Genomic DNA, 24,535 nt, shown 5'->3' with positions numbered 1-24,535 from the left:
GTCAGTTCCGTTTTCGTGACTATTTAGGGGAGCAAAGGACATGTGTTTCCACTGACCACGATAGACAAAGCTCCAAATGATTTGGCAGCTTCCTATGCATGACTGGTTTGAAGACTACAAATTAGTTCCTTAGGTGTTTATCTACTAAAGTGTTCAGCCTTACCATATTACAATTGTATATCTAGCTCTTTTTCTTATGTTTGTACACTGTGGGGGAGGATTAGAAACTCTGTTAGGGTATTACAGCAATCCAAGGCTCCAATAGAGAGATTTCACCTCAATTACTATTCTGGTGACAACAGTTTAACCAGACAGGAAATAAAGAAACATTTCCAACAGCAACATATAGAGAATTGCATTTTTTTAGTAGTATGGAGTATAGGAAGGCTAGATCCCTATTCCGTGTTCTTGTTTCCGTCTTTGTCCTTTTTCAGATGTTCTTTAATTCCTTGTCTGATTAAATGGATGTCACCATGGGTACATTTTTCGAACAGAGCCTGGATAGCAGTAACAACCCAACATGAGTTCTACCTGTCTCCTATTCTTTCCAAAACTAGCAACATATTCTTTATGGGCCCATTTATGCTGGTCTTGTCCACTGCGTTTTAACCCATGTTATTTTGTATCTTAATATTCATTGTGATACGGCAGCCCTTTAATTAGAATGGACTGCCTAGTATAATACAAATGACCTAAAATTATACCTGCTGCTTTTTGTATCATAACACACTGCAATGCATACATATAAGACTCGCAACATATACTTTCTGTAATTCCACAAGACAAGATACAGAATCTAAAATATCAGTATTATCATTGAATGAAATACTATATTAGAATAGTAGTAAAGAGCACATATTTGGTTTTCCTTTCAAGTATTATAGCCTTAAGCCGGGTACACTCGACCTGAATGTTGGGAGACATTTGCCGGTTCAAAGAAAAAAAAAACGTCCAACGTTCAGCCCATGTGTATGTCTGTCTGCCTGACATAAGCCTGGCAGGCTTCTATCAGACGTGCATGCTGGAAAACCAGCAGTTGACTGACTTCTGATCAGTGCTCTCTGCCAATGGCAGTGTGTAATAGGCTTTACTCCACTGAGAGGAGTTGTTATATGTCTCTTCATGCATTTTATAAACATGATTGTTTGGGTGACCTAGGCATTTAAGTTTATAACTGAAACTTGACCTAAAGACACCTTCAGATGGTTAGATTGTGCCTACCCCTCTGATTTTCCTTTGATATATACATAGCTAGCTTAGCTCTAGCAACAGACAAAAGACAATGGTTCAAAGAGTGCACATATTTATGCATTTTGCAGGCCGACTTTTTTGACATCCCATCTCCAATGAGATCAATGAGTGAGCATGTTTGCACAAGTTGAGGATAACCCACAAACATTCATTTTATAGGCAATCTCACCCTTTCATTTCCTTGCAATCTAGGACAACCTTTACAATTGCAGCATTGCTTCCCAAATTACTCATTCTTCAGAAGAACTTTGAAATAAATTTTCATCTGCATTTGTATTTTTATAGTCTCCATCTTTAAGCCATATAATGCTTACAATGTCACAGTGACCTCAATCATCCAACTGACTTAAATAGTAAATACATGTCAAAGGATACACTGTATAATAAGATAAGCGTACACACTATCAAACATATTTTTGTAGGATTTGCAAACAATTTGCTATAAGCTAGACGGAACATTAATGTAATACTTACGATCAAGTCCATTGATGTATCGCATTGTAATTTCACAGTGACCCCATACAGCGCTAACAATGGGATAAAGTTTTTTCCCTTTGAATCCTCTGAAGGCAACTCCTAAATATTGTCCATCGACTATGAAGCTAAGAGTCCCCTCATCCATATCTAACACTACCAGCAAGGAGTCTGGGAGTACAAATGATTCATCTGGTTCTAAAAAGGCTGGATATGTAACACCAGGTTGGTTTTTACAGTTATGGTAGAGTTTATTTCGTCCTAGGTCCCAGCCCCAAGACTCACTATTGCTTCCTACCAGTGAAGTATATCCAACAGAATGTAAAGGGGAATCAGCAGTTGATACTCCAACAACAGCATGGGTTCCTCTTTGCCTGGTGGGCCAATGAATCTGCCAAACATGAAGGCCTCTTGTATAGCCAACCTTCCCTCGGATGCAGTCTGTACTTTGTGCAACTGGGTGTCGATGGAACGTCAGTCGGTCGTCCTCTTTCACAAAAATATTCAATGACCGATCCTCATTATTCCATGCATGCTTATACTGAACGTCCAAAGTGGCCATAGGCATGTCCAGCAGCATATCTAATCGTGCAGGCTTGCAAAAGTCTGGACCCCTCAGTTCCCTCTTGACTGGTCTGTAAGGTGGATCCCGCACATCCACAGACTTGATGCTCCCTGAGATCTTTTGACCCATTTCTTGTCTGTGGGCTAACACAAAAGGGGAAAGGGTAAGGGAAGGGAAGGTATTCCTGTGTTTCCTTCTGTTACCTCATGAACACTTTTTATCTGGAAACCCCATTACTTGTCCACTTGCAGCTGTCTTTGGGAGACCTTTAGCAGAATGTCAGTCTTCTCAGTCCTTATTCCTGGAAGAAAGAAGCAGAATATATTAGAGCACAATGAAATGGCAGAGGAGGAATTACACACGCAAATGAAGATCAATAACCTCAGCCTTGGACTACATGTTCCTAAACAGTGTTTATCTTTAAAAAAAACTTTCATTTGTCAGACATTGCTTCATTCTCCTTTTACGGCACAATATTTTCAACGCACACATTCATTTAGTGCTTTGTCTAGAAAGGCTGGAAGGAATTGCTATAAAGTAGCTTTTAGCACAGAAAGCTCAATGCAAAAAGCTAGTACTTTTTAACATTACCTGGTCAGGATCTAAAAATGTTTTACTGTACATGTAGTAATTTGCATTGTTTAAAGAAAAGGCATGTCAGCAAAGGTTTTGCCCAGAAGGGCATGTTCTGGAATACCTTAAACTGCCTGTCACGGGAGACTATGCAACTTTTCTAAGACCTCAGAAGCCACCTCTTGAGATGCACATAACTCCATACATTTCCTTGCCATCAGCTGTAGATGACAGTTACACTCCTCCTGGACAGACTCTAAGCGAACGAGTGTCCGGAAAACAAAATGTGCCTGAGAATGTACAGAGCTCACAGTGTGCTTCACAGACAATAACTTCCTCTGATTCATAATGGGATACAGACAAACAGCGCTTTCCTTCCCTCCACCCCTCCACATCAGTCTAGCCAAAGCCTCGCCTTTGGATGTCAGAACATTATTCACATACTTCTAACTAACGGTTCTGCACTGGAGATCAGAGAACACATATTTCTGGTGCTGTGTCAGATATAATATCCTCCTTTTACATTCTGAACTGCAGTCCTTAAACTATTTACTATAAAAACACAAGTAGCTTTAGTTGTAGAATGCCACATTAAAAACGCCACATTTTTTAGCGTGTTTGCGTATTTTAGTGTTAAAGCTTTTTTGTGTTTTTTTTTTTAGCAAGACTATACTCCCACAAAGACAAAATCAGAGAAAATTCTCAGCTCAACTCAACAACCAGTCTGCTTACCAACTGAATTAACCTGTCCAACAGTATGCGTTAAAAACAGGGGTTTAGTTAGCACACATTTGCAAAAGCATGCGTAAGCTGCAGAGCCTCTTCACCGCACCCTGTATTACCTGCAGTCCTAACTCTTGTGAATTTATGAGAGTCTCCAACAGTGGGAGCACATGCATATACTCCCACAAAAGCTTATGGCTCAAAAATGCTTGTGAACACAGAATAGCCACGTTTTTTCAGCGTTTTTCAGAGTTAGAGCGTTTTTACAGCTGAAAAACTCCTCTTCAAACCCACTAGTTTTGGGGTTTTTTCCAGTCAGAAAACACCCCTGCCAAAAAACGCTGATAAAAGCCTAAGTTGCATGGACACATAGGATAACATGCTGGGGAGTTTACCGGCTGCAGAAACACATGCTTGAAGCCAAAAACAGCAGCTGTAAAAACATCCAATGTGTGCATGAGACCTCATACTCTACAAAACTGGGGATAAAAGGCAAGCACAGTAAACCAATAAATCATTACAAATACTGTTCGAACACTCAGACCGGGTTCACAACATCAGCACATTCGGCTCACAGCAGGGATCTGATGCATCCTGGTTCACCATTTCAGGTCCGATTTCAGCCTGAATTTTGTGCTGAATTCCGACTTGAAACAGATCAAAAGACGCACTGCGTTTTTGTGCAAAACGCATTGGACCTGCTGCGGAGATATGTGAATCGCCTCCAAAATCTGATGCTATTGCAAATCCACATCCAATTCGCAATGGTGTGAACCCAGTCTTAAAGTTTGATAACATCAGGACAATAGTTGCTGGAATAGAGTCTAAGACGGCCTTTTTCCACCAGGATGCCAAGGCACTCTGGGGTGCCTTCAAGTTTCTTCAAGGGTGCCTTAGCAAAATACCCCAAAATTGCTCTAAAAATTGCCCAGAAATGTTACACAAAGCCATAGATTTCCATTGCACAGTATTAGAACCTTCCAGCCACCAGTGTCCTCACAACTAATGATATCATCGGTAGTTAAGGAGGATGTCGGGCACCTGCACAGGATTCTTTTTTGCCCCTTCTCTGCCCATCTCCATCAGCATTGGGGTCAGGTTAGCTGATTAAGGCAGAAAAACTGAGGGAAAAGAGAAACAATGGAATACTAATCAGTACCATTGTGTTTGCTTTGGAAGAATAAATCACTTCTAACGTGGATGTCCTAAGTGTGTGCATGTTGATACAATATGTAATACTTTTAGCTTCATTTTTTACATTTTGGAATGGGGTGCCTCGAGATTGTGCATCATTTTAAAGGGTCCCTCAACTCACAAAGGGTTGAAAAACACTGGGCTAAGGTAACACTGTGTCTATTTCAGTCCTGCCATTATCCAGGAAAAACTTCTGAAATGATAACAGGAAAAAAAATGATTTTTATTCATAACATGAGAACAATTTCCTAAATATATTTGCAGACCATAATCCATAAAGTTTGCTAACGTTACATTTTAAGCCCCAATGGAAAACTCCAACTGTGGTCCCTATATTGTCTATTGTGTCCATGTTAAATTTTTTATTTTATTTTTTTATTTATATCTCTGGACATTTATGGATAAATCTTTCAATGGAACTGTAGGAACGAGGTGGTGCGCCTGTTGTTGAAAGTATTTACAAGACTCCTTGTATCATGGGCAGCGTTTAATGATCTCTATTCTCTTGTTAAGAAGATTATATGGTTGTATTGTAGATTGACAGTGTAGACCGTATACTGCCTCCAACAGCCAAAAAATAAAACACAAGGTATGGATACTATAAAGAAATGGGGGGCATCTAGCATATATGCCTAGGGTAACATGGTTTAATAATACATACCTACATTCATACAGCAATGGCTGCAAGCAAAACTACAAATGAAGGTAAGTGCTTTGCGCATTCAAGTTAAAATAACAGGTTAACCCAGTGGTGGACAAATTTATATGGAATTTTGGAATCAATCTGTCCAATTCAGAAGACAGTTGGATTTTTATTTTTTTGTAGCCAGCTCCACTGACAACAAGAGAAAACCTTAAACTTAAACACCAGCTGTAATTAAGGAGCATGAGCTACCTATCTCTTGTCCAGCCCTGGAACAACTTAACTGCTGCCTTTCCCAGTTCCACATACCAAATTTCCTTTCACTTTGCTGTCGCTCTGGAAGCAAAGAGGGGATCTTGGTGTAAACTCCAAGTCAAACTTAAACCTTACACTGGGCTAAAGAGTCTCTCTGCATCAATGTGACAATGCTGGGTGTTGGGTGTCCTACTAGCTGATCAGCAAGTGCTAGCTGTGAGAGAAAGGGGAATGGGCCACATGCTCCCCATAGGTGGAAGTACCAGGTATTTCTCTTTGAGTTTGGTTGCCTAACGTAATGGTGGTGGAGTGAAGAGAAAGGGAGAATATGCAGCTAGGGAGGCCGGTAGCTAACTGAGCGTGTTGCTTTGCTCTGTATGGCCAATTTACAGGTTCAGTTTAAACACCATGTGGTAATATATAGCTCTTTATTTTTGGACTGCTTCCTAGTTCTCAGTTCTGAAAACCAGAATACAGCAAGCTTGTGTGTAGCCAACTTTAAGTGGCCCATATGTATTTTAACCAGATGCTGAATCATTAGCATAATTAGGTGATCCAACAGCGTATTTACAAATGAATGCCTTGGCAAACTGAAACTTTAATGTACAGTATATGTGTAATCTTCCCTTACGCCAGTGTCCCCAACTGACACTAGGATTTCCATTGTATTGATTATTGCTCGTTCACACACAAGTGTAGTATCACTTAAAGCCCATCACTTGAAAAAGTACATGAGCTTCTTTTGGGGCAGGGTTGCCCATTTTGGCCTCAATAGACTTTAATGGGAGTGCCTGAAAAACAAGCGAAAACTCGTGTAACTAATTTTTATTGCCTAGTAACTAATCTTTCATTGACTAAAAATAAAATCATGCACGCAAAAACACCTATACAAACTTTAAAAAAACACTGCAAATATAACAGTGAAGGTATTATACATGTGTACTAGCATTAATGAAGAAAAATGAGTGCTGAGATTAAATGATACAACATGGCAGTATGCACTTTTCAGAACAGAAGAAAAGCTGTATGCACTTTGATTTCCTATGGGCCGTGCAGACAGTGTCAGCAATCCAGGATTTCTAACACTATTTTGTTATGTACTGTACAGGGGGGGAGTGTGAGTCACTATATAAGCATTACAGACAAGAACATTAAACATCATTTGTAACACTAAACTAAAGTTTTGCAAATCATCAGCAGACATTTACATCATATGCCATCACAGCAATTCAAAACCACCAAGGTTAACGGTTGTGTTTTTCCAACCAAGTAAACAGACTGTACTGTGCACTGTATGTACTGTATTTTTCTTGCTGTTTAATTAAGTTTTGTTACATCTGCTGGGCTTGTTGTGTCACTTTCATCTCCTTTTATTACATTATCTGATTAAACATGCTTTGTGTATCTGTCTGTCATAATGGAACAGCCGGAGAGGTTCAGGGCTTCCAACATTCATATTTGATCTAAGCGTCTCTGAACCCCAAACAAATTGAATATGTTGCAGCTTACAAGTCTTTAGATGAGGTGCCTTCAACACTTGATTTTTCAAACGTTTGTTTCCATGTGTTTTCACCTGGTAATCCTGCAAATAAAACACTTCCTGGCCCCAGTAGGCCCTAGCCCATAGACACACACAGCATGGCTCGGCCTTGTCCCTCGCTCCTTCCTCACAGGATCGGATTCACATTCACAGGATTTGTGGGATCCTACTATTCTCCATTATGGAGGCCTGTACTCACAGCACCACAGTAAGCAAGCCTGAACTCTTGAATACCAGACTTACACTTACCACCTTCTGACTACAGGATGGTAAATCTGAATATGAGAAACACAATGGGGGTTATTTACGAAAGGTAAATCCACTTTGCACTGAAAGTGCACTTGGTAGTGCAGTCGCTCTAAATCTAAGGGGTAGATTTGAAATGAGTGGAAGCTCTTCTCATTTTATCATCCAATTATGTGCAAGCTAAAATGCTGTTTTTTATTTTCCTTGCATGTCCCGCACGGATCTACAGTGACTTTACTTCCAAGTGCACTTGCAGTGCAAAGTGGATTTGCCTTTAGTAAATAACCCCCATATGTTACATTACATTAACCACTTCCCGCCCGGCCTATAGCAGAATGATGGCCGAGCGATGGTTCAGTCATCCTGACTGGGCGTCATATGACGCCCTGCAGGATAACAGCTTCCGCACGCCCGTGGGGGCATACATCGTGGCGATCGGTGGTGCAGTGTGTCAGTCTGCGGCGGAGGCTCTTTACCACATGATCAGCCCTGTCCAATCATGGCTAATCACGATGTAAACAGGAAGAGCTGTTGATCGACTTTTCCTCACTCACGTCTGACAGACGCGGGTAGAGGAGAGCACAGCCCCCCCTCGGTTGCCTACTTCAGACCACCGGGAAAGCCGCCAGGACCACCAGGGAAGCACATAAAATGTGGATGGCCAGGTACATCCCCCATGGCCATCCACATGTGCCAACATATGCCCAATCAATGTCATTAGTGCCACCTATCAGTGCCCATCCGTGCCCACCTATCAGTGCCATCTGTGCCCACCTATCAGTGCCACCTATAAGTACCCATCAGTGCCACCCATAAGTACCCATCAATGCCACCCATTAATACCCATCAGTCCTGCCTACAAGTGCCCATCAGTAATACCGATCGGTGCCCATCAGTGCCACCTATCAGTGCCCATCATTAGTGCCCATCAGTGCCACCTTACTACTTATTTACAAAACAATTTAACTGAAACAAAGAAAAACTTTTTTTTTTCAACATTTCTGGTCTTTTTTTATTTGTTGCGCAAAAAATAAAAATCGCAGAGGTGATCAAATACCACCAAAAGAAAGCTCTATTTGTGGGAACAAAATAATAAAAAAATCTGTTTGGGTACAGTGTAGCATAACCTCTCAATTGTCATTCAAACTGTGACAGTGCTGAAAGGTGAAAATTGGCTTGGACAGGAAGGTGTATAAGTGGCTGGTATTGAAGTGGTTAATCACATTAGCATACACCCATGAGAAGGGGCATGTTTGCCCGCATGGGATGCACGTGTGCACTGTGCATTCCTATGCAGGCTGTCCCATTCAGCAGACACAGCCGCTGCTCTCAATTTCACACTTGTGTTGGTGTTGGTAGTAGGGTGACTACATTTCCAGACTGCCATTAAAGGGACCCCCCCCCCCCCCAAAAAAAAGACGATTCTTACCTTTTTTTGCCACTTTTTCGAAAAGCAAACAGTGGTCACCAGTTTAGACAGGTAGAATACAATTATGCATCTGCTTTAACTAAGTCGCTTTGTACATCATACTTTGTACATAAAGGGGGGTCCCCTTAGTCTGTCTGCAAAGTGGCGCATCTGTAGCATGCATAAAACATGCTGCAGCAAAAATGAAATGTCCAGTGAAAAAAACAAAACAAGTCAAATCCCATTTAAATTGACTCGCGGTTGTAATTGACAGCACCCGGCTATTGAAAAAAATTAAATAAAGAAAAAAATGGCGTGGGACACCACGCCATTTTTTTTTATTGCAATTTTTTTTTATTATTCAGCTGTCAGTGGGGAAGCCCATGGAAAGATGATAACTCATCAGTTATTAAGGACGCCACGGCTGGCTTCCTGGCCCCTGATCTTTAACAAACAGCTCTTACTGCGCCCTGATTGGGCAAAGTATTGCCCAATCAGGGCACAGAATGCACTGTGCATGGTGGTTGTGTCAGTTTCATTCTGGCACAATGTATTGTCCTAGAATAAAGGTGCCTTCAAAAGACCTGCAAAGACCTGCAAAATGCGTGACTTTCCGGGAAATCTGGGACACTTAGTCACACTAGCTGGTATGTGTCCCCAAACTTACAGTGTGTGCATTCAGGAACACACATCTGCCTGCACCCACAAATTGGGAGTAGCTACTGTGTCTGTACAGCCACTGCATCCCAATTGACATGAATGGCACTGTCTGTACATGGATACACTGAACCCCTGTGCATCCCATGTGGGCAAACACTGCCCTTTGTACATGTATATGCTTTAGTATGCATGTGGGAACAAACCCTAAAAGTGAAATTTAGTGAGGTAAAGATATGTGGAGCTTCTTGTCTCGCTCTGAGTTTTATTATTCCCCAATCACAGGCCTATATCCAAGGGCTTCTACATTTTCTTGAATAAACAATCATAATGCCAAGTCACAGTACAGATTTTAGATTAGAATTTGTTCTTTTTCTTTTCATAGAAAAATATGTCTCCAAAAAGAGTACTAGATTCATGGCACAGGATCCTTCCAAAACATTCAACTGCCAAATAGGAGAATATTTTCCATAGTGAGCATACCGTGCTGACAAAACATAGGCTCCGTCCAATATCCAGCTCAACAGTATGAACATTACCTTGCCTTCCATAAGACAAAATTTCATTCCACACAATATCAGCTTCTGCGTGGTAAAGACTAAAATATGTAGCTTATGGGGGCTGTCTGAGATTGCCACAAAACCAAAGTGGAAGTAGTGTGTCCATTCTTCCAAGTCATTGAGATCACATATTCTTGACTAGCTGAATATTTTTTCCTCTGATTAGGCCAACCAAATTCCTCATCATGTTATTGAACAATCTACAATTTCCCTTCACTTTCTTATAAAAGTCACCAGATATGAAAGAAATAGGCATCAGCAGCAAGGTTGTAACACTTTCTCACTCATGCAAAAATAAAATAAAGTTAAATAATTAATTTCCCTTCACTTTCTTCTGCCCTGAACTCCCACTGATTGGCTGCGAGAAGATCCAACCAGACCTGGTTCTGGCCTGTCATGTGCACCTCACCGTTCACATGACCAGGCAGAACTTCCAAACTCAGCCTGGCCAGACTGGTGTTCAGGCCTACCTACACAATTAACTCTCAGAACCTTTATTGTTCTGAGGCAAAAAACTAAATTTACATGCGTGCGACATTTGATCCCAAATGTCATCAGCTACATTGGTAAAATACGACAAGAAATACCGTATGTCATAAATAATTGACCATATGAGGCCATTCTTTTTGTTAACAAGACAATGTTTCTCCACAGATAAACACAATGCACAATCAAAGTGGAAGTAAATCCATCCATAAAACCGTTTCATTTACGGCACGTGCCAGAAATGTAACACTCCAATTGGTTGTGCTCTCAACCAAATTGTCAAACCATCCAATGGCTGGTGTCAAAACTGATAACATGTACAGCATCATGGCAGTTGTAGATTGAACAGAGGCAAATATGGCATCTTCCTTGGCTGAAAATGATAGGAGGGTTTACTTACACGTTAAAGCATGTGGTAAACCATCTAAGAGTTGACCTCATAGCCATTTTTTTACCTGCACATCAATTAGAAACACATCTCTTCCTGTGTAATTCCAGTCAAATTCTAAGGAAAGCTAAACCTACCCCCACCCCTATTCTAAGACTATTCTATCTACCCTGTAACAGAAGAGATGTGTGTGCTTACTTATTCTGAAGCTGCTCTGGTCTGGTCACATGATCCGGTCCCAGCGCCAGCTTCAATGCAGAAGAGAGAGCAGTGACAATGGCTTCAAAGCCTGGCCAATGATGTCACTCATAGGCTTACTATGGGTCCACCGTTGTTGAGTGTTCCTCCTTTACACTGAAGCTGGGGCCTAATCATGTGACCGGATTGGAATGTCCTCAGAATAAGTAAGTATACAAATGTGGTTCAGTACGGCGCGATTTTAACCCATTCATATTGGACTGGATTAAATCGCACTGCACCACACCAAAAGTAGTGCATGCACTCATTTTGGAAACACAATGTAACTAAATTGCATGTTACTACTGGTCCATGCAATCCAATGCAGGCATACCCCATTAGGGAAATCAATCATCTCTATTTGTGATGTTTACCATTATTATTCAAAGTGCAAGTAAAAAAAATATACCAAATTTTGGGTTGACACCGGAACAGTAATAGAGGGGAAATCTTCCAATTGAAACACTAGTTCTGGTGGCTCTGATGACACACTCTGATTCCCTCACTTCCTGTTTTGGCTATGGGACATTAAGTGAAGGAAAATCACCCCTATGGGACACATATGGCAAAAAATAACCTGACAGGGGTTATAACCCTCACTTACTCTAAAGTGGAAAAACAAGTTTTACCTTTAGGTACACTTTAAGTTTTAGCCTTTCAGGCTATGACTCTTTCAGCAAGCCCTTGATACTTCCTGTGAGTTTGGTCTTATCTTTCTTTTGTAAACTACTAATCCAGCTGCGATGTAATGTAGATGAACAAAGGCAGACATGTTTGAAGTTTAGTCTATGTGACAATCATGGCTGACCCCTTAGATACAGTAGAGCAGTGAGGTGAATATAAAGTGAAAAAAAAACAGAAAACAAGAACAAATGCAGACACCACAACTAAGGATTGGTAAGCTGCAATATATAAATTATTGTTTTTGGGGTTTAGATTTGCTTTAAGAGAATATCAAAGAGCAAAAGCCAGTGTCAGTACCCTCACTGTACCATTCAATGGTAAATTATATAGTCCTTAAGGGAGTACTTGCAATGGCAGTTTTAACTGAGCCTGGGCATAGTTCACCCCCTTAGTCCGGTTAGTTTGTGTAGTGTAAGCCCTCTAAACCATGCCCAGTATAGCACTTAAGTGCACCATTCCTGAAACTACTTGGGAGAGGTGGCCCCGGGCACTGTTCACTTGTAGTCTGGTATGGTTCACTTCAGTGTGAGTGCAAACCGTGCCAAAGCAGAGAATCTCCATAGATTACTGAGTACAAAAGCAGTGATTACTGTGGTCTTGTTGGCAGAGGTGATCATGCCTAGTGCCCAGAGTGAGTGCATACCAGCAGGCACTAGGGATGGGGGACAATTGAACTTGAGCAAGGTTCATTTCCACTGTGCCCAGTGTGAGTACACCCTAAAGGTGACTATACACTATACAATTTGATGGTACAATATTATTTAGATCAACTATATAGTATAAGGGCCTGACAGGTTTGAAAAAATTGAACGGGTTGTTTAGGCGTGTCCTCTTATTACCTGTGCATAGTTTTGGAAAATCTAAAGGAAATTGTACAGTGTAATTGGCATAGTGGTCAGTTCTCAAGTCTCAAGGTTTTTCACCTTAATGCATCCAATGCATTAAGGTGAAAAACCTTCTTTGCTGCAGCTGCGCCCCAGAGCCCCCCTTTTTCTTACCTGAGTCCATTCGTTCCAATGATGTGCAGGAGCCCAGTGAATCCAGCCGCTGTCTCTGTCCTCACTGTATTGATTGATTGGCAGTGGCTCCCGCTAATGTCAATCAAATCCAGCGACATAGGAGTGGGGGGGGGCGAGCTTGGACCGTGTCCTGCGTCAATGGAATGCAGCAGCTGGACTTGGGAGCGTGCACGCACAACTGCCCCCATTAAAAGCCGCTCTCCGTGGGGATCACCCGATGAAGAGGAGGAGCCAGGAGCGCCAGTGGGGCACCCCAGAATAGGAGGTTTGGGGCTGCACTTTGCAAAACCCTTGCACAGAGCAGTTAAGTAAAACACGTCTGTTATTTTTATTTTATTTTTAATCTGTACCTTTACAACCCCTTTAAAGACAAGATCAAGAAGGTAGGCAAGCATAAACCATCAGAATATTCATCAGAGAGCAGGAACTTGAGAAGCTTGGCAAATATTTGTAATATTTTGGATCAGGAGCATGGTGGCATAAGTACGAAAAAATTGGCAGCAGGGTGCAGTCTCTGTGTTTGCCCATTTCTATGAAAAATCACATATTTTTAAGAAAAAAATTCAGGATTAAAAAAATAAAAAGTATTATCAATAAATTATTATACAGAGAAACGTGTGCGAAGAGATAAACGAATGTAACTTTAATTACACAGTAAGTCATTTTTCACTGCAAGCTATTAAGGCCTGCACACCCATCCTTATATTTAATCCAGCTGAAAATACTTCAATGCAATTTGCAGGTTTGAGCAAGTCCAGAGGTCCAAATGATTGCTCATTATATTTAATAGAAAGTTGGAGGCATGGGGATTGGTTTAACCACAAAACTGCTTTTGTCACTAATCACGTAACAGACAAAAGAGGAGACTCGGCTACTGTGATTCAGCATGAACACTCCAGCTGTATGCAGAAAAAAATGGGATTAAAAATCAGGGTCTGCGGTAGATTTGGGGAAGTGAGTTTCCACTGTTAGTTCTCCGTTGATTGCTGTTTTTTTTTGTGAACCACATGAATAGCAAGTTATGAATTTAAAGTGGCCCACTGAAACATACACTTCACAGGAATCAATAAGGTACATAATCCACATTACTGAATTGCTTTATACTTTGTGTAAAATGTACCCCTTTTTATCATGAATAAGAAATCGCGGTTGTTGAGCTTCCCTCAAGTGACCTAAATTCTAAGGCAGCCAGCGGGTTGAACAAAAAAAATGACCCAATTCTCCAATCCACACAATTGAGGTGGTTGGAGGAATCCTTCCCACTAAGTTATTGTATTCTGACAGCACGAAGACTTCCTTTCTGTCAGAATACATTGATCGGTGCTGCAGCACTAATCAATCGAGAAAAACCCGACAGGGTGGCTGAACCAGCCGAATTCAGATCCATGTACGACCAGCTTAAGCAACATAGACTGCATGGTTGATGGTTGACAGGAGCATTGTGACTGTTTCACATTAATATTGATGTTTGCCATTAGTAAAAAATACAGCCAATTGGGAAATATGGATAATGTAGTTGTCTCCAGGAAGACTTAGGGGACTATCACAAATAATCCCCCTACTGTGTCTAATATATTTATTTTCTATGATCGTCAGCTTCCCTGGTAGCCATAATGCAGTGTTTTCCTGATTGAAGTATTCCAGAAAAAATACCACATTATGGCCACTAGGTAGAGCTGACAATCATAGGAAATAAACATATTAGAAATATTATAGAGGGTTATTCCTGGTGGCTATGCAAATGCTAGCATATTTGCTCAGCATACTTATTTTTATAAATAGACCCTTAGGTGTATACAGGCACCTGGACTTTCTGGAGGCCGGAGAGAGCGGAGAGGTCGGAAGCGACCCCCGAAGTTGGAAGAAGACCCCGGAGCTGGCTAATAAATTACTTTAAAAACCTGTCTAGTGTATTTTGTTATTGACACTTTTTTCCCTCAGATGAATAGGTAGGGGTACGACGTACATCATACTCATTCACATAGGGTGGGGGGCCAGGATCTGAGGGCCCCCTTATTAAAGGGGGCTCCCAGATTCTGATAAGCCCCCTGCCCGCAGACCTGACAACCAACAGCCAGGGTTGTCAGGAAGAGGCCCTTGTCCTCATCAACATGTGGACAAGGTGCTTTGGGGTGGGGGGGGAAGCAGGGTGCCCCCCTTCCCCAAAGCACCCACCCCCCCATGTTGAGGGCATGCAGCCTGGGGCACTCGCTTGTCCCCACCCCCTTTACTGACCGGCCAGGCTGCGTGCTCGGATAAGGGTCTGGTATGGATTTTGGAGGGACCTCCATGACGTTTTTTTGGCGTAGGGGTTCCCCTTAAAATCCATACAAGACCTAGGGGCCTGGTATGCTCTTGGAGTGGAACCCATGCCGGTTTTTTATTTAAAATTTGGCGTGGAGATCCCCCTCGAGAGCTGATTATTCTGTGATTGGCCACAGCCAAAGGCGCCTGGCCTTGAAGTTGTGTTGTAAGTCACCCGAAGTCGTGTTGAGGTTGCCCCAAGACGCGCTGTCTCAGCATGATTCAGCAGTGTTCTGTAAGGACCCACTGCGTTACTGCTGTGCACCAGGTCCTGCACAACCGTCTTTCACTGTGACTTCATCAGGGGCTGACTGTCTCGGGGTTCTTGTAAATGGCCCCCAGAAGACTTGCATGTGCCACATCATCTGGAAGAAGAAGTCAACCCCTTAAAGGTGCACTGTACACAGTATAGTAGCCCTCCTGGGATGCCTGATGTTAATACCCCAGGGGGATAGAGGAGGGTTCCACAAAAAAAGGTAAAATAAATAATTTGTTCCAATAAATAAAAGTTCCAATTGTAAGAGAGAATGGGGTAGTAGTAGAATGATTAAAAGTGGGTGGAGAGGATGAAGGTCTGCCTTAAGCATGTGAGGTGGCATAAAATGTGTCTGTAACTTCTCTGCTGGAAGTTTTCCATTGTTTAATCTATGTTAATGCAAATACTGCACACATTTCTAAGTGAATATCGAGCAAAGGGGTCAAATTGGTAGATATAATGCAATTCTACAAATATGGCCTAATGACTGAAAGCTGGGAATGTGTCTGTCTATGGTCTATGGAAAAACAATAAAAGGGTTATGCGATACACTGAGGGGTGAGAATAATCTGATCAGGATCTAATAATCTGGTTGGCTGAGGTCGGGGGGCCTGTTGCTAATAGCAGGCCGTGTCATCTGCTGTGTTTTGACCAGACTAGACAAATCAGTGAGGCCTGCGGGATATTCCATCCATCTCTGAATATCAGATTCCTGTATTTCCTGTCAATTAAACTGGACTAATTTTAGCAGCAAGATGACATAAGTATGCTGGAAAAAAACGAAATGCCTATGGGCTTGACCAGCACTCTGTGTACATATCAGCTATGCGGAAGCTAAAATGTCACTAATACAGCGCAAGATAACCCTTCCCCTGCCAGGGGAGTAAAAGCAGCTGGGCATAAAACCAAGAGGTCAGAACTGACCCCTGTACCTGATGGCCTTGTGTCTTTAGTATTCATGTTAATATCAACATTTCCACATTTTAGTGACTGATTTTAAATTTGCTTTATAAAATACTTGCACTTTTGCAGGCAAATTTGAGAGAACACTATTATTATTATTATACAGAATTTATATAGTGGCAACAGTTTGTGCAGCACTTTACAACATCGTTAGCGCTTACAATCTAAGAATCATGTTTGTTATGTGTTCCCATTCATACAGCATGCCTAATTTTTTATTTAAAGGTAAGTTTGCAGTAAAAAAAAAAGAGAAAAAAATGTGTATATATATATATATATATATATATATATATATATATATATATATATATATATATATATAAGAGGCAGTGTCTGTTAAAATAAGAACACTAAGCTAACCTACACCTAAGCTAAATGTTCTGCGATTCCTGTGTGTGCATTAAATGTGATGTCTGAATCACAGCAGTGTGAACCCAGGCAAAATGTATGCCTGAAATTGCACCGCACACACACATATATTACATGTGATGTGCACAGGAATGCGTTGTGATTCCTGTGTGAATCACATGCGATGTCTGCTGACCCTTTTTTCCCCCCGCACCTTAATCACACTCGTGCGACCCCTTTTTTTTTCTGCACCTGAATGTCATTAATCTAACATTAACACCCACAGCAGATCACAAGGACGATGTGTGATTGCAATGCACTGCGGGAAATGCACAGGAGAGTTCACTGCATTTCCCGCATCACATCAGTGTGAACCAGGGCTGAGCTCTGGTTCACACTGAAGAGATGCCGGAAACACACAAGATTCACTGCATTTTCCCCCATCTCAATGCACTGATTAGCAATCACACAGCATACATGCAATATGCTGCGGGTGTCAATGTTAGATTAACGGCACCCAAAAACAGATTGCAAAATGTAGTGCGACTGCCAGAATGGCATTGCGTGGGTGTAAACATGGGTGCGATGCGATTCAGGTGTGGAAAAAAAGGGCCCTGCACCATTTTGGTGCAGATGCGATGCGATATGAACTATAAAAAATGTGAGGTGCACAGGAATGCGTGCGATTCTTGTGCAAATCACATGCAGTGTTCCAAACACACCAGTGTAGGCTCAATGCTATTCCTCCCCATGAAGGTAGAGCGTTAATACTACAATGTTAACGGATCTTTATGGGAAACTGTTGTCCAGCGTTTATTGCATCTTTTAGATTCAAGACCATTCTTATGCCCTGTACACACGGTCGGAAATTCAGACGGAAAAGGTCCGATCGGATTATGTTGTTGGAAAATCCGATCATGTGTGATCTCTATCGGACTTTTTCTGTCGGAAATCCCGCCGGAAAAAATTTGAGAGCTGGATCTAAAATTTGCTGACAACAAAATCCGATCTGACTTTTTCCGATCGTTTGTAGAGAACTCCGACGGACAAAGTGCCACGCATGCTCAGATTAAATTACGAGACCAAAGCTATTGGCTACTAGCCTCTATGTAGTCCCGTCATACGTAATGAACGTCACCTCGTTCCAAACTATTGGATTTTCCGACAGCTTTGTGTGTTTACATGACAAGTTTCGGCCAAAATCCAGCAGAAAAAAATCTGACGGATTTTGTGGTCGGAATGTCCGACCGTGTGTACAGGGCATTAGATTGTATGTGCTAATGAGCAGGGCCCTCTGATTCCTCTTGTACCAAATTGTAATGTAACTGTAATGTCTGCCTTCATTTTGTTAAGTGCTACACAAACTGTTGGCGCTATATAAACCCTGTCTAATAATAATAATTTGGACTATAAGCAGCTACCGCGACTTTGCTAGTGGGGTGCAAACATATTTGTTTTTGTTACAACATGAAGGCTACAGTACTTTACTAAAACCAATTTGTTGTTTGCATAAGAATAAAAACAAAAAAATGTGAAAAGTGAAATGGCAAGAACATTATGATCTTAGGAAAGGCTGGTGTTTTTCTTTTCTACGCCATCAATTTTTCCTGCAGAATAAAGCAGGTCCTGTGGCATTGAGCCCTCCTGACGTTGATTTGCTCTCTCTGCCAGGGACATATTATTTTGGGAATGTGAGAAGACACGTGTGGTTCAGTGTACTGTTCTACAAGAATTCCTAGAAATACTGTAAATCTCCATGTAACAAGGAGTTTCCTGTTATGTCACACATGCTTGGAGTGTAGTCAGGAAATGTGATGCACGGCAGTAGGTACACGCTTGGGCTCCATGTAACGTGGACAAATGGAAACGATTACACGCTCTCCCTCCCAGTTTTATATATCTCAGTGAAAATGGAAGGAAGTTATGGCTCCAGAAGAGTAAAGAATTTACTTGAAAGTTCATTCTAGGACGTAGCTCTCAACACCTACTAAACATTTTGTATGAATTGGCTTGTTCCTTTCCGCTAATTCTATTTAATAAAGACTTCAAAGAGGCACTGAAAATAATATAGCGGTATTTACTTAAAGAAAGAGAGGCACACAATGCATTCGACATACACTTAATAGTGATAGCAAATACAGTGGGGAAATTAATTATTTGATCCCCTGCAGATTTTGTAAGTTTGCCCACTTACAAAGAAATAATCAGTCTATAATTGTTATCATAGTTGTATTTTAAAATGATAGAGACAGACTATTAACCAGAAATCCAGAAAAAAAAAACATGCAAACTGAGTTGGTTCATGAGTAAAATAAGTATTTGATCCCCAAGCAGAACATGACTTAGTACTTGGTGGAGAAACCCTTGTTGGCAAGCACAGAGTGTAAGACATTTCTTGTAGTTGGTGACCAGGTTTGCACACATCTCAGGAGGGATTTTGGTCCATTCTTCTTTACAGATCTTCTTTAAATCCATAAAGATTCTTGGCTGTCGCTTGACAACTCGAAGTTTCAGCTCCCTCCGTAAATTTTCTATAGGATTAAGGTCTGGGGACTGGCTAGATCATTCCATTAACTTAATTTGCTTTTTCTTGAGACACTCCTTTGTTGCCTTGGCGGTATGTTTTGGGTCATTGTCATGCTTGAAGACCCATCCATGACCCATCTTCAGTGTTCCGGCTGAGGGAAGAAGGTTCTCATTCAAGATTTTACAATACATGGCCCTGTCTATTGGCCCCTCAATGTGGCAAAGTTGGCCTGTATCTTTAGCAGAGAAACAGTCCCAAAGCATAATGTTTTCACCTCTGTGGAAGGGATGGTGTTCTTAGGATCATAGTCAGCATTTTTCTTCCTCCAAAACACAGCGAGTTGAGTAAATGCCAAAGAGCTCAATTTTGGTCTCAGCTGACCACAGCACTTTCTCCCAATCCTTCCTTGAATCATTTAGATGTTCATTGGCAAACTTTGACGATTCTGTACATGTGCCTTCTTGAGGAGGGGGACCTTGTGGGCACTGCAGGATTTCAGTCCATGGCGGCGTATTGTGTTACCAATAGTTTGTTTGGTTACTGTGGTCCCAACTGCCTTGAGATTATTCATAAGCTCCTCCCATGTAGTTCCCATGTAGTTCTGGGCTGATCCCTCACTTTTCTCATGATCATCCTTATCCCATGAGGTGAAATCTTGCATGAAGCTCCAGATCGAGGACGATTGATGGTTATTTTGTATTACTTGCATTTGCGAATCCATTTGGCTTCTCACCAAGCTTCTTGCCGATGGTCTTGTAGAACATTCCAGCCTTGTGCAGGTCTACAATCTTGTCCCTGACATCCTTTGACAGCTTTTTGGTCTTGCCAATTATGGTGAGTTTGAATGGAAGAAAGAGATTCTGTTGACAGGTGTTTTTTATACACATAACGAGTTGTCATTAGGAGCACATTCTTAAATTGACAGGACTAATCTGTGTACCACATAAGCTCTCTGTGAGAGCCAGAATTATTGTTTGTTGGTAGGGGATCAAATATTTATTTTACTCACTGAACTGCAACTCAATGTATAACATTTGTACTGTGTTTGTGGTTGAATTCTGTCTCTATCATTTAAAATACACCTATGATAAAAATTTATAGACCCTTCATTTTTTTCTCAAAATCCGCAGGGGATCAAATTTTTTTCTCCACTGTGCGTTAAATCTTTGAGAGCACAACAGTAGGCTGGTCTTATAGACCAGGGGTAGGCAACCCCCAGCACTGGTGCCGCAAGCGGCACTCAAAGCCTCTTTTTTAAGCACTCGACTCCCTCCCCATCAGCAGAGCAGTGCAGGAAAATGTCAGTGAGACACTAATGCATTCCAATTTCAGAGTTCCCCACACCGCGACTGCACTGTGGGCAAGGCACTGTGCTCCCACACATTGTAAAAGATGGGAAACTTTGCTGTAGCTCGATCGTCATTGGGAAGAGATTGGGTGCAGTTCTGCTGAGGGGGGGGGGGGGGGTTCCCTGTTTTCAGGAGGAGGAGGACTGTCTTGGCCACTGCTGAAGCCAATCACAGTCCTTCCAGCCTGGTTCACCATCTGGAGGAAGATGACTCGCTTGGTTGCCACTACCAATCTCAGAAAGAAAGGATTTCACTGTGATTGAGAAAACCACAATCAGATGACAGTTTGTGGAATTAATGTTGAGCTTCTGGAAACTTTGTTGAAATTATTACTAAACCTTTGCGTCACTTACTACTGAGTCCCTTTAAGCCACAGCCAGTATTCAGCGCAATGAAAATCACACCTAACCACTTTTTCCCACAGTGGTGGGACAGATGAGCAGGGGGTTACCGTGGTGGGACAGATGAGCAGGGGGTACAGAGGTGGGGCAGATGTGCAGAGGGGTGCAGAGGAGAAAGGAGGTATATCGGTGGAACACATGAGCAGGGGGTTACAGTGGTGGGGCAAAAGAGCAGGGGGAACAGTGGTGGGACAGATGTGCAGGTGGTACAGTTTCGTGAGGGCAGATGAGAAAGGGGGTTACAGTGATGGGGCAGATGAGCAGATAAGTTCAGTGTTAGGACAGATGAGAGGATGGTTCAGTAGTGGAGCAGACTTGCATGGAAGTACAGTGGTGGGGCAGATGAGAAAGGGGTTACAGCGGTGGGACAGAAGAGCAGGGTGGTACAGTGGAAGGGGCAGATGTACAGGGGATTACAGTGGAGGGGCAGATGAGAAAGACTAATTAGACTTATTGACTAATGTCATTGAGTACAAGAACATACTAGCAATCAGGGGCACTTTAAAGTATAACAAAGTACTTTTTTTTCTGTTTCGGAGAGAGTAGAGAGGTATTAGAACTCCTGTCAGTTTTTATTGCTGTCTGTGCCCCTATTAGGGGAGAGATTCATCTTTCCAAGGCCAGTAAAATACTGAACTCTTTTGAAGAGCTTTGCATTAATTTCAATGGAGAGAGGCGTTTTTTCACCGCACTGCCCCAGTGTGAAAGCATTCATTGATTTTAATGGAAATAGGTTTTCGTGAGCTTTTCAGGTGCTTTTTTTAGCATGAAAGCACCTGAAAAGCGCCTCTTAATGTCCTGGTGATCGTTATCACAAAGAATGAAAGTGAAAGAAAATCCCACATTTTCAGTTGTCCCCAGAGCAGTAATGGAAATCTCTCAATTGGGATACTAGTTCTGGTGAAACTAGTGACAACTCAGGTTTGAGGGATTTCCTCTCACTTCCTATTTAGGTAATAGAGGTGAAATTAAATCTCCCCAATTAAACATAGATGGCAAAAAATATTACATAACCCTCCCTTACACTATCCAAAATGAAACAAATACGTTTTACCTCTAGTTCTACTTTAAAGAGGCTCTGTCACCACTCCTTACATATCAGTATTAAACTATTCCTAAACCCCAAAAATGGTCCACGGAGCCCCTTTAATAGCTATAGGAGGCACGTGCGCCCGCATCGCCAGAGCTGATGTGCATGGCCGGCGGCCAAAATGTTCACCGGCCACCCACGATTGCTCCACAGAGAGCCAGAACGAGGGATCTGTCAATGTAAACAGACAGAACCCCGTTCTGACAGGGGTGTACAGAGTGATCGACTGTTCCTAGTGATCAGGAACAGCGATCTCTCTATACTCCCTGTCAGTACACTCCCCCTTAGTTATAAACACCTCCCTAGGGAACACTTAACCCCTTGATCGCCCCCTGGTGTTAACACCTTCACTGCCAGTGTCATTTATACAGTGATCAGTGGCTATTTTTAGCACTAATAATGTCACTGGTCCCAAAATAGTGCCTGATTTGTCCGCCGCAATCCCGCTAAAAACTGCTGTTCACCGCCATTACTAGTAAAATACATTTTTAATAAAAATGCCATAAATATATCAACTATTTTGTAGATGCTATAACTTTTGCGCAAACCAATCAATATACGCTTACTGTGATTTTTTTATCAAAAATATGTAGAATACATATTGGCCTAAACTAATGAAGACATTTTTTGGGGGATATTTATTATAGCAAAAAGTAAAAAACATTGTTTTTTGTTTTTCAAAATTGTCAGTCTTTTTTTGTTTGTATAGCAAAAAATAAAAACCGCAGATGTGATCAAATACCACCAAAAGAAATCTCTATTTGTGGAAAAAAAAAGGACATCAATTTTGTTTGGGTACAATGTTGAGCGCCTGCGCAACTGTCAGTTAAATCAACACAGTGCCTTATCGCAAAAAATGGCCCTGTCGTTAAGGGGGTAAGTCCTTCCGGGGCTGAAGTGGTTAATGCCTTCACAGTAATGAAAGCAAGGTAGGACAAACTGTTGATGCGTTTTACACTTAAATCACTTACTTTTTTTTGCATCAGACTTGTGGTGGTGTGCGCCCAATTTCTCTTGATCCATAGCCATGGATGCACCTAAACATTTTTTATTTATTCAATCCCCATCTTCTTTGGATCTTCAGTTTAGTAACATGGGGACATCATGTGACCAAACCGAAGACTCAAGTAAGAAAGTATGTAAAAATTAAAAAAATTAAAAAATGTTTTAAGCTCCCTCTCTGTGCAGCAGTCCGTTGTGCAAAAATTGAAAAAATAAAGGAATCCACAACTTTTACATTGTGGGTAGGAAAAACATAACAATCCTTGTGTATAAAAATCAATTTATTAAGAATCTCAACTTTGTTAGCATTAATAACTGCAATCATTGTTAAGTATAGAAATATGGGAGTTGTCTAAAAACCAATGTGGTTTTTAAAATACAAGTTCAGGGGCTCCGTCATCTAGAGAGCGACTTACCTACAACAAGCCTATCTGAAGTTTTAGCACTTCAATGTCGTTTATTTGGTGTTTCGGCATGGCCAATAGTTTTTAGCAGTAAAGAAAAAACAGGAACAATACTCATTGATCATGCACTCAAAAACAGCTCAGTTTTACTTCTATCCTTCTAGATAACTTAAAAAAATGACTTTTGGGAGCTGTTTTAACTGCCAAAGAATTGGTATTTCTGCCTAGCGAGTCCTGAGATTTACACAGCCCTGCCAACAGTAACCACCTTAAAGTGTTACTAAACCAACAACAGCAAAATCAGTCTGTATATGCAGTAAAGCATGCTTGTTATATTCATTGTGGAACCTAAGAGGTTAATACTCCACACTGTAAAAAGGCTGCTTTGATACTGTCTTCTCAGATCCTCCCTTTCTTCCACAGTCCCCAATCGATCTGCTGATAGAACAAAGGCTAGGGGACAAGCTGCACACACTGGTGTGTATTTCTAGATAGGTTTTTTTTTTTTCTTGGGAGGGTGCATGTATTTAGTACAGGGCCAATCAACACTGTCCAGACAGAGGGTCAGGGGTCCTGCAGCCTTATAGGACAGTCAGTGAACACTGAAAAAATCCTCCAAAAAACCTTAACCAGGCACTGATAAAAGTCACAAGACTGCTCTAACTGCTGATGAAAAAGGGTATTTAGCAGTTTATATTTACTAAAAAAAAATGCATTTCCATGTTCTGTGTACTGTGGGAGACCATATAGCGAATACAATGTCCTGGGTTTAGTAAATCTTTAAGCCCTTTCTTTTTTTCTAGTGTAATTTAGCAATACAACCTGGTCCTATGATTGGAGAAAAGATGAGGGATGGTGGTGCTCTTCTCAGTGGGAGAGGAGCTGCAGCACTGAAGAAAAGATGAGAGATGCTGACCCTCCTCTGAGCATCAGTGGATTTAGGATTGCTTAGCTTGCTATCTCAACTGCTGCCATCCCAGACTAAAAA

General features: G+C 41.5%; 1 protein-coding gene across 2 annotated transcripts in view; it reads right to left on the bottom strand.

Annotated features, from left to right (window-relative positions):
* Positions 1 to 24,535, bottom strand: part of SPSB4 (splA/ryanodine receptor domain and SOCS box containing 4) — a 211,341-nt gene that overhangs the window by 124,019 nt on the left and 62,787 nt on the right. Inside the window, exons 1-2 of one of the 2 annotated variants that reach the window (XM_077488281.1) lie at positions 2,988 to 3,181; positions 1,726 to 2,591 (exon numbers count right to left, since the gene is read on the bottom strand). In XM_077488281.1, coding sequence (XP_077344407.1) covers positions 1,726 to 2,419 — 694 coding nt within the window. In that variant the 5' untranslated portion in view covers positions 2,420 to 2,591; positions 2,988 to 3,181. Of the gene's footprint in view, positions 1 to 1,725; positions 2,592 to 2,987; positions 3,182 to 24,535 lie in introns of those variants that run through there. The other variant, XM_077488280.1, reaches the window with a different exon arrangement.

This window comes from Lithobates pipiens, unplaced genomic scaffold (genome assembly GCF_037356315.1).
Source record: "Lithobates pipiens isolate NorthernLeopardFrog02 unplaced genomic scaffold, aLitPip1_a1.2 Scaffold_18, whole genome shotgun sequence".
Taxonomy (NCBI): Eukaryota; Metazoa; Chordata; class Amphibia; order Anura; family Ranidae; genus Lithobates; species Lithobates pipiens.
This window is presented reverse-complemented; position numbering and strand designations above follow the sequence as displayed.